This window comes from Tachypleus tridentatus, chromosome 12 (assembly GCF_004210375.1).
Source record: "Tachypleus tridentatus isolate NWPU-2018 chromosome 12, ASM421037v1, whole genome shotgun sequence".
NCBI lineage: Eukaryota > Metazoa > Arthropoda > Merostomata > Xiphosura > Limulidae > Tachypleus > Tachypleus tridentatus.
The window spans coordinates 68,891,459-68,903,595 of record NC_134836.1 but is presented as its reverse complement, the minus strand read 5'-3'; the positions used below and the strand labels follow the sequence as shown (position 1 = coordinate 68,903,595).

Here is a 12,137-nt window from a genome sequence, read left to right as displayed (position 1 = left end):
CTATTGTTCAGCTTTCTTTACACGCCTTGCAAGTTTATAAGTCTTTAATCGTTTATGAGTTAACGTTCGTTGTTTTTCACGTGTAAATAATATAAATAAGCTATTCTACTTTTAAAATTATTAAAATTTACAGAAAATTTGCAAACAATATGTATGTTAAATATAGTAAAGTAGCAATTTCTAATAAAGAGAAAACTAATTGAAAATATTAGAAAAATAAATAGAATGATACTAGATAACAGTACTACAGGTCTAGGATGAGAAGTTAATTTTTTATTAGTGGAAGCACCTTGAAAAAAGGCATAGAAAAGAGGTGATGAGTTAATAGTGTGAAACTGTCATCGTTTTCTTGTAAGCAAGTTTTTTTATTGGAAGTAAAAAAATGATATATAAAATATTTTTACAGACTCATCTTGTGTTATCCCTATTACTAACAGTAAACCTTCTTGAATTTACAACTGAAGGCAAAGAGAGCTTTGAGAACATGGCTGTATCATACTAAAAATATCCCTGGAAAAATGTTAATTTACTTTATTCAGTGAACTTTCTTCAAAGATAATAACAACTGGGGTAAAATCTTGCTATTTGCCAATCAGCTATTTAAGGGGGAAGATATACATACAAATGTGACCACCAAGAAAGGGAATGACTAGGATTGTAAAATTTGTACAAGGATTATAACATAGGATGAGAAATCAAAAGATGGAATCTCTAACAGAAAAATGTAAAAATGTCTTAACTAAAGATAAATAGCAATGTATAAATAAACTTGTTTAATCCAGATTGTTAAATCCTCATTCTTCATAAAGAACATTATGAAATGATTCAAGCAAATAATTCAAAATATTCAAATATCCTGTATCATGTTAAACATTCAATAAATTGTCTTTTTCCTTCACAATAACTGTATTTAATAACACATTAGGACATATGATTGCATGAACAAAAGAAAGAGGAACACTAAAAAATTTATCAGACAAGGATACATTGCTACAGCTGTACCAAACTATCCTTAAAACATCTCAAACTGAATGTTATGAAATAAAATCAGAAATATAATGCCACAATAATAATGTATGTTGAATAAAGTTGTAATGTTTACTTCCATAAAAATAATTTTACGTCATTATAAGCAGAAGTATTAAATGAGGAACATCTTGATAGTGTGTCATAAAAATTGTCTTCTTATTTTAGTTGTTAAAAACAAACAGTAACAAAGACTGTAGATTATATTCATCACGTTTTTATGACCTACAAATGAAATGATGTCTGACAAAAGTACTTGAGGGAGAAGTATATGTATCTAGAGTTGCATAGTAAATGTTACTACAAAGAACTGTGACTATACAGCAATATCTGTAAGTCACACACAGCCTATAATAAAAACAATCTACAAAATATATTTTTTGGAAACTATGTACTAGTCATTCTGTTAACAACTGTATTATTATTTCTTAACTTAAAAACAACAACCAACATCTTATTGAAGTATGCTTGTTTGTTATTGGATAAAACAATATAGTTTCATATAATATAGTACTGGTTAATACAAACAAATTACTGTTTAAAACATTAAAAATAAACACCAGCTAACAAAACAACACTAAGTATACAATTAACTTTTAATGTATTCTATCCATTCATCCATCAATATTTTCAGAAACTAAAACAAATAATAAATATACTGTGTACATAAACATATAAATATAGCTCTATATACAACAAGCAAAAAAATGGTATTATTAAATAGGATCAATTTACCAAAAATTTATAAACTGATTTTATGGAAATTGTTTGGTTTGCACACAAAAGGCACTTGAAAACTATCTCCCAAAAACTCAGCAACAAAGGTATAAACAGATAAGTTACAATAAACTATTTTGTGGAAAAAAAAATGTACCCCACAAACAAAAAAAAACGTACAATGCACTATGCAGATAAATATCTTTCTTAGTTACTAAACAAAAAACATTCCACAATACTTGATTTCTTCAAACTGAAAAATATCAACATCTAACACAACCAGAAAAATAAGTATGTTATACAGTTTCTTTGCAGCAGTTATAAGTTTATAATGATTAATAAAATATTTTCCAAACACACACACAAAAAAACAGTTCTGACTTGTTTCATTTGAAATCTACTTGTAAATATTATGTTTTAAAGTTAGTTTCTCTGATAAATTTTTATTATTTACACAAAAGCAAAAGCATGACAATATTATCAAATTTTATAACCTTTTAACTAGTGCTAAAATCCCAATTCAGTTAAATGGTTTTAGCTGTTTCCAGAAGTGTAAAACTAAACATAAAGAAGCACTTAATAGTTTAAAACGTCAAAGCAATATACACATATTTACACTAATTATTCATGTCCACAGTAACATACTATTCTGAAAAAAAAATTGCCTATGGTCAAAACAAAGTAATACAAAAGGCTGGGACAAGAAACAACTAATGTTGAACATTCAAGAGTAAGCAGTTTGAATCATGAAGCGACCACTGAAGTTCAACCTGACAAAATGGATTGTAAACAACTATGAGTTTTTGTGAAAACATTTAAGAAACACAGGGGCTGATACCTTACAGAAATTTCCACCCTTCATGATGGTTATTAGCTTACAAATATTTTGAACCCTTAAGACAACTGATGGTCACAGAAAATTTTAACCCTTATCACTAATCTCTGTAACTGTTGAAGGCCTGTGCAAGGGAACTTGCACTATCATTAACAAATTGTTTTATATTAGTTAAAAGGCCACTCTGACTTTTTTTCACAAAACATGAAAGTTTTTTACTGATAATCTAAACATGGCTATCTTTTACTAGAATTTTTATATTGCTCTGTACCTTTTTCATTTGTCTGAATCTCTTGAGTATCTAATATGATACACAATAGGTATTCCATGAATTAAAAAACAACAACAACATGATGTAGTACTATATTTGTACTAACATAAAATAACATCACGAGTACTAAGCCTTCTGTTTACAATCAGTAACAGGAGTAATGTTACAAAATTTCATCATTAACAAATGTTTACTGGTAGTTCTAGTGCTTTAAACATGTACAAGTTTGGGACCTTCAAAATTGGTATTTCTATTTCATGTAACAAACAAATTAAAGAAACAGAAGCAGAAACAGTATAGTGTTAGAGAGAAAAAAAAGAACCCCTTAATGTTTAATTACATCTCTCCCATGAGCAGTCAAATTTATAAATGAAAAAGCAACACTTAATGACTGTAATTATGAAAAAAATTGGATCTTAACATATTTTTCATAAAGTATGTATTATTCACACAAACAAAGTAAATGATATTATCTTATTATTAACTGCAATGGACTATTCCACTAAAACCTCTTTGCAAAGGAAAAGTATTTAACTACACCATCTACCAGATAGTGGGGTTTATTTAATGTAAAGTACAAAAACTGTTGAAAATTATACCCCATAAAAACCTGATGATGTGTCATTCATTATGAGCCTAAAATGTACAGTACAACATAGCTAATAATTATTTTATCTAATTAGTCAATTACAATTCAACCAGTAGCATACTTATATGACAAGTAAAAGGCACAATTTTAAATGTTTCATAAAAGTTAAGCACAACTAACTTCTTCCAGTGTCAAATTATTAGAGAAACATGTCAAACATAATTTCCATTTTAAGATTCTTTAAAAGTTCTTTTCCCATTTGTAGACTATCCTACCAAACATTTCTTACAAGCATGAGATGTGTGAGATTTATTTCAAAATAAACTGAACACTGGCTTTCAGATACGCAGCATGTAAATGGGTTTAATATTAAGTAAAAACCAGCTGCCAGCTAGAACTGTCTGATGTAAGTAGAGGATGAAAAGTCTGTTTATACAAATTATACTACTGTGTAATATTACTACAGACATATTTGTTTTGTATATGTTACAAACAAACTGAATTATTCTATAGTAGTAACATCATATGCTCTTCTGCATTAGTTTGATAAACAAATTTGTCAAATTATTTAGCACCACAAAACAGTCACCTTATAGCAACATCAAGGTACAGCACAGTGACAATCATTTAGCCACTTTTTCATGGTTGTAGTACTGTTTGTTTGTTTTTAGCATCTCCCACTATATTACAGTATACCATATTAGCAGGGTAACAATCACATTAACCTTGTTTTTCATTGTCATAATACTGTGTTTTTCTAGTGTCTGCCATTAGGTTGCAGCTGTTGTGGTATAGTAACAATCATTTAGCCATTTTTGGATTATTATAACACAATGTATTCTTAGCACCCTTCATTATGTTACAGCATACCAGTCAACTGTACCTAATTTATTGTACATAATACTAACTGTTCTCTCCTGTATTGTTTGCTCACCATTTTACTTCATACCAGGTTGGCAATTTTACTTTGTATCCACATGATGATGTTTCTTCCAGTAATAACTGGGACCACACTTGAAAAACTGTATTAAGTACCATTCTAAAAATCTCATAAAGGCCCTTGGTGTTTGTTTTGAAAACACATCTTTACAGATATTGTTTATACAGATGACTCTCTTAACACAACTATATCAGTGTGTTGAATCATAAAGAAGACAATTTAGATCTACCATAGCTGCTATTTATTAGACCACAAGGTTTGTTTATATTCTAATATCTGTATGTAACTTTACAATTAGTTGTTAAGTTATATTCAGAAAACAACAGTTTATTAGATGATTCAAGTTCATTTTCTACTATCTATATATTACCTTGAGACCAAACAGTTATGAGCTAGCTATTAAATCAAATGGAAAATTAGAAGAGAACTATTACACTAACCCATGTTTAATGTCTTTTTTTATTATTTGTGTTATGATTACAATTTAATTATAATATCAAACTTCCCTCAGAATCACACTCTTTCCCTATTCTATAACACAATAAATGGGCTAAACAAAGAGTGATTTAAAACTGAGAAATAAAGCAACATATGGGTCAAATAATTTTAATAATTTAGTGTTATAAACGTTTTTGTCTCTCACAAAATTTTAAAACTATATAGCCAAACAATCAAAAACTGGTCAATACATTTTGTTAGAAATAAGAAGTAGAAAGTGCACTTCTTGGCCAAATTTCCGTTTATGGCAGACATTAATATGGTAAGCTCTACTGCTAGAACTGTCCATTTTTAACAAAACTATGGTAAAGAATGATAAGAATCTTTATATTTTATTAATGTTAACTGAAAGCCTGGTTCAGTCACTTCTCAGAATAATTGATATCAATGTTCTTGTCATTGAACAGTCACATTTTACTAATTCATTAAACACACAAAAAACTGAATGGATACTTTCCATCAAGCCAGTAATTATAGGAAACCAAAATATGTAACAAAGTGAAGAATAAAGTACAATTATACTGATCACTGTTTGATGTTAACTGTCTGAGCTGTTTTAGGAAGGTTTCTACCAACTTCTTCTTGTCTCTTTGATTCTTTTTTAATGCTGAAAATATATTTTTCTTCTTGTCTGCTTCTCTCACCCTTAAGGGAGTAAAGAACATTAATTCGCACTAAAAGTTTGGATTGGTCAAATTAATAATATTTTAAAAATTAGTAAATTATATTATTAAAATTGTACAAATCCTTTTCATCACAAGCCTGAACAAGACCTACCTAAAAAAAATAAGACCCGTTAAAAAAATGTTGCATTATTTGAAACTTGTATTTTTAGCAATAATTTTATTTCTAAAACAACTTGAAAGGTAGTTATACACTTTTCATAAATAAATAAACATTGCAATTGGTTCAAAAGCATGCATTATAAAATATAAAGTGTAAACACACCATTGTAAAGTAAAAAACAAAAAAAAACTTTTTTTCTTTATAACACAAATTCATCAATCAATCAATTCTTTTATAAGACTGCACACACACAAATTTGCCCTAAACAATGTTTTAGGTAACACTGCATAACAAATCATTTGCTACTAGAGAAAACTCAAGTGATTCTTGGTAATTAAATAGTTTTGGTTTCAGATATGTAATCAGAATTTGTCCATCACCTCTAGATTTTAAGATACTGTAGTATCTCACTACTTTATCAACAATATGTGTAATACCATGCAATCAGTTCAGTTCAATAGGTTTATACTGTGAAATTAAGTTTACATAGAAAGTTTAATGAACAAAAGGAATAAATTTTTGATAACTTCAAACAGTAACTGTATTGTATTGGTGTAAAACTCCATATATATTGTTCATATGTGCTACTTGTTCTTGATAAAATTATAATGACTTGCACCAATTTTGCTTCATTCCCATGTTCACCTTTTCTGCCCAGGAACATTTGAGGAGTCCCTCAACTGAGCTTAAAATGGGCAGAGTGATACACCTCTCTCTCAACTGCTTTTCACTCACTCACTCAGTTGGTTACTTTGTCTGGCTCTGCGCACACTCAAAACAAAGTCCATCTTCCTCACATCATACCTGTGATATAATCAAATAAAATTAAAATTTTGTTTTTAAAATATTTTAAACTAGTTCTGTAAACATAATTCTTTTATACTTTTTAGAAAATTATTTGATGTACTGACTGCTTTCACTTCACGTAAAGTCCAAAAATCACCTGAACAGTTTATGCTACATTTGTGTTGTACAGTTTCCAAATCTGGCTTCACACAGTGGCTAAATAAAAGAAGAGCAATTGTGTCATTGACAATTTCAATGATACAGTGTGAGCCCAAAGATCATCTAACTAACTGTTATTTTTGCATTAATATTTCTGGATATTCAGACAAAACTAAACAATACACTAAATATCCAGAGATTGTGATGAAACCAGTATCTCATGGGGATGATTTTCTTCTGTCACATCCAGCAGCAAATTGGGAAATAGAAGTTATACTGCAAAAAAGACAATGAATCATCTTTACTTCCTTCATTTAGTAATTTTACCCCTGTGGCATCTCAGCATAAACTGCCTCATCTGATCACACAAGATGAGCTAAATGATCAGATTTGTGACTTGTTTTATACTGAAACAGCATGGGGAACTTTCATTTACGGCAATGGAATTTATCATAAAAGTCTTGCTTCTCACTGCAGCATGCAAGATACTTTGTGTTTCTGTACAAATGTTGATGCACTAATTGAAGAATCAAGTACTGAATATACTCTCAAGAAAGAAAACATTTTACCAATACATCTAAAGTTAGTGTGAAAACTGCTTTTACATAATGGGAACACTAAGCCATTGGTTCCTGTTATTAATGCTGTGAACATAATAGAACATGCAGCTTATACCTGAAGCGATCAAATATCCACTACTGCTAAGTCTATAAAGTGAGTATACCAAACACTGTAGCTTTTGTCTGTCTGGGATAGCCGATATCATAAAATTCATTTCAAAAGAAGGAATGGCCAGTGAGAAAGAATTACGTTCCAGGAAAACAGAATGTTGAGTTCCAACTTTCAGTGAATCATCAAAATATGTTTCTTCCCTCATTCCATCTATCTTATAAGTTTCAAAAAGTTAGTGAAGTAAAAACTAAAAGGCGGCATCTTTGTTGGGCCACACATTTGGGAAGTGCTGATGAATGGTGATTTTGAAACATTACTCAGTCAGAAAGAACTTACTGTGAGGAAATCACTCAAACTGGTTGTTAAAATTTTCTTTGGAATTTACAGAGATGAAAACTATGTTGTGACGATTGATGATATCCCTGAGAACTAGAGGAAAACTGGGTCCAAGATGTCACTAAAGTTACACTTCTCACACTTTTAATTAAGCTTCTTATCAAATGATCTAGGTGTAGTGAGCAATAATCTTGGTGAGCACTTCCCTTAAGATATGTCTGTAATAGAACAGTAACATCAAGAAAGACAGTGGAATCCTGTGATGACGGAAGATTACTGTTGATTCTAAAAGCATGAAACTAACAACATACATAAAAGATGCAACAAGTCAGTCAGGTATTTTGTAAAAAAGAAATAAAAAATAATACCATGATGAAAGTTTTAAACATAGCTTAAGTGTATTTTCAGTATATAATTACATGTTGTTTTTGAACATTCTTAAATGTAATTTTCAATAAATAAATAAAGTTATCAGAGAGTGTTATTTTCACAATATATAAGAATATTTAGAATAAACCTAACATAGCTCAAAAACTAGAGGTGATCAGTAATATTCAACAATTTTTAGAATCAGGATCAATAAACTACTCATGAACAGTTGTATTTTTATTGTGGTAGAGAAGCTTCTTTTGTGCACAGTGTAACTTCTAAACATATAATTACTGTGCAAAATTACTCAAACACTTACATGCTTTACATATTTCCAAAAAATTACTTTGATTCAATGACCTAAGGATATTTCAGAACATAAACAAAAAACATGAATTTTATCTCATAAGTACAACTCAAAGCTGATAGTTAAAACCATATATAACTTCTATTATAAAGAAGCTTACACATAGAACAACCTTAAATATAAAATTTTCAAAATTACTTACAGATCAACCTATACAAAATATATACTTCATGATATTCCTACAAGTACCTATATTCTTAGTTATGCCAACTAACAAGACATGCTTTAACAGATTCGAGGTGTTCTTTCATTATAAAACGCCCAGACACCTAGTTATCATAAAAAAAAGGTTAAGGAAAACTATCGTATTTATATGCAAGAAAGTATCAATTAATTGTGCAAATTTGTGGTAAGCACTGTTAAATATATGAATAAACAAACATTCTGAATTTAAGTGGTTTTCTATTAAATGAAACTAATTATGGCTAAATTAACTAACACATTCATGATTATTAACTTCAAAATGTAAAATAGAATTTTAATTATAAACATTATATCATAAATTTAAGATTTTATTTCTATCTACCTTAGAAAAATAATATATTGATAATATTTATCTACTTTGTATTCAATGTTTTATTGCTGTCACAACACGTGGAGATGAAAATCTAAGAATGTTTATTTAATTTGAAGCATTGGAACCTATCATCTTGTGAATATGTGCAAATTGTATGCATGTATGATTAACTGACTACACAACAGACATTCAACTATTATTAAACTCTAGACAGTTAAAACTGATTCATTAATAATTATGGTATTAATACAGAGAATTCTCAAGTTATGTCTAATATATTACTGTGATAAAAAACATCTACGGAGAGAAACTTTTTGGTAATAAAATATACAACTGTTTCCAACTTCTGATCAAAACAAAATACCTATATAGTTCAAATAAAAATTAAACGAGTAATGAATATTATATACGTCTAACATACCACCATACTTATGATGATTGGAAGGTACTGATCCATCTGTCATGGTACCTCTATGCAAGCAAAATATTTGCTATAATCCCAAACACAAGATTCAGCTAGCTTAGAAGGTTTAGTTTTGTTCTGAACACATATCTTAAGATAACAATGCAAAATAATCCTCATAAAGAAATATATATATATATAAACAATTTAACCAATACTAAAAATAAACTAACTTTAAAGAAAGAAAAAATAAAACATTACTTTATTCACAGTCTACAACTATTTATCATCTTACCTTCATTCTTTCTAAATTTGTATTTACACCTGTCAAAGGCTAGTTGAGAAACTAAATAAGACTTAACTTTTAATTTAAAAAATGAAACTTGACATCTTGCAGGACATGTCTTGGAGTAAGACATCAATAGTATCAGGTATCTTAAGGACAACATATAACTAGGTAACTAAACATACAACTTTCATCAATAGTATCAGGTATCTTAAGGACAACATATGACTAGGTAACTGAACATACAACTTTTCAGGTGACTATACGTTTTCTTTTCCTTTTTAAAAATCAAAAGATGCATAATAATTATTGGAAAGACTAACAATTTATAATAAAGCAGTATATAGTGACATATAAAATTAACTTTGATTACTTATATGTTCCACTTACTTTTCAAGCAGAACTACAGCAACTTGTGGGTTTACCTTTAAATACTTGCTATTTTCTTGTCCATAGTCATAAAAGTAGGTTGACCAGTCCCATGTCATGAAAAGATCTAGAAGCTACTAGAAAATATAACTACAAAAATTCTGCAAGATAAATTCCAGTGCACCAAAATAAAGTAAACTGCTATACATAAATTAATAAACAAAAATTAAAAGAAAAAGGTATTGTACACCATAAGTCAGAAAGTAATAATAAGAAATCAATTTTAGTGAAAGGAGACTGATTGACTCTGTGACTAAACTAAAATAACTGGAAGATGTGATATCGAAAAATATATATAACTATTTTACTTAGTAGAGTTTCCACAGTTAATACATCTTTATTTATGTTTGTTTGTTTGTGTCTGAATTTCGTGCAATGCTACACGAGGGCTATCTGCACTAGCCATCCCTAATTTAGAAGTCTAAAACAAGACGGAAGTCAGCTAGCTACCCTAATTTAACAGTGTAAGACTAGAGGGAATTACGTACTTTAAATACTACACATTCACACTTAGACACAACTAGCTATCATCTGATCTTAACATTAGTAACAGAAGGTGTATTTAATGGCCTAAATATAAGCATTGGGTGTAAAACATTATTGTAACAAAGGCTTAGTTGAAACGCTACTCCATTGAAACCCTTGGTAACTTTTATCTTACTTTTGTCTATACATCAATGTTAATAAACAACTGAAAAAAATAGAAATAAAATGCTATTTAACTTATCGTGGTGCAATAAGTGAGCCTAGGGTATTATTTGTTTTATAATTAAGCTTAAAAAATGTACTGTGCAATAGTTTACTCTAAGCTCAATAAAGACAAAATATCAATTCTAAATCTAAATAATTTCTGAATTAAATTGTTTTGTTGTATCACCAAAGTTAACAAGAATTAAAAATAAATCAAAATGTATGTAAAACATTCACAACATAAATACCATAGTTGACCTAACAATATCAATTGGGAGTTTTGTTACAAAACAATGATATAAATTGTAGACCATTACTATTAAAACAAAGAAGCATGACACAAACTGTTTATTATATATATTAACACCAGAGGGACATTTAGAGTGTTCCTTCTACCACACACACATTATACTCTTTAACACTGTAAATACCTGACAGCCATAAAGCTTCTTAATCCCAAAAAATTAACATGTAGATCTTCAATGTTTTCAGTTTACTAAAATGTTTAGTTAAAATAAAGTTATTTCAATTTTTAAGTCCATCTCATGCTACGTTTATCATTTTTATAAAGTACTTCATAACTTAATGTTTCATGAAAAATTCAAAATCTTCCTATTAACATTAAGCAGAGCCAATCTTTATACATATACTCAAAAGGTGATTTACAAAACTGTAACTTTTATCTCTGTATTTCTATAGACTGATGGAACTTTTAAGCAAATAGGTCTATTCAGATACCAATAACTATTTTGAATCTATTCAATGTTACACAGCATGGCTTTCAAATGCATTACTAAACTTTTGTAAAAGAAATAGCAATCACTAACATACTGAGCAAGAGCAAGAATTTAAACTGAACAAAATACACTATTTGTTTCAAGCAGGCTAAACTAGCCTAACAATCCTTTTACTGTTTATGTACATGTGAAACATGGGAAACTGAATGAGTGCTTAAATCTTTATCAGTACTACATATAACCCAATAAAGGTGACATAAAATATTTTAACTAGATTGACTATTCTTTTTTAGGATAATAAAGAGCAATGATTAGTAGGGCACATTACAAGTACAGATGTTGATGTCATTTATGTCAATAATAACAAAAGACATTCCTGTCATGGGTAGATGTACATAAAAAAATGTGTGCATTACATGAAAGATGGCAGTGACAGCAGTTAAAAAGATGTTCAAACAGTTTTCACAGAAGAGAAAAATAAAAAAATAAAAAGGAATGGGAATTACAGAAAATGATAATGTAAAGAAATATATAGGAAACAATACTTATGTATGGGAAATAGAAAAATGAATAAAAATATAGGTCATATTAATATATAGGAAACAATACTAATATATGGGAAATAGAAAAATGAATAAAAATATAGGTGACATTAATATATAGGAAACAATACTAATACATGGGAAATAGAAAAATGAATAAAAATATAGGTGATAATATATAG

General features: G+C 28.8%; 1 protein-coding gene across 15 annotated transcripts in view; it reads right to left on the bottom strand.

The window, feature by feature from the left end:
- Window positions 1-1,478: 1,478 nt before the first annotated feature.
- LOC143233504 (exocyst complex component 6-like) overlaps window positions 1,479-12,137 on the bottom strand; it is a 17,209-nt gene continuing 6,550 nt past the window's right edge. For 2 of the 15 annotated variants that reach the window (XR_013018195.1, XM_076469798.1), the window contains 2 exons: window positions 9,948-10,060; window positions 1,479-5,653 (listed from right to left, as the gene is read on the bottom strand). Coding sequence is in view for 10 of the 15 variants with exons in the window: in XM_076469798.1 (XP_076325913.1) it covers window positions 5,650-5,653; window positions 9,948-10,060 (117 nt within the window). In the remaining 5 variants the exon portion in view is untranslated. Of the gene's footprint in view, window positions 5,654-6,028; window positions 6,467-9,947; window positions 10,077-12,137 lie in introns of those variants that run through there. The other 13 variants (XM_076469795.1, XM_076469793.1, XM_076469789.1 and 10 more) reach the window with 10 other exon arrangements.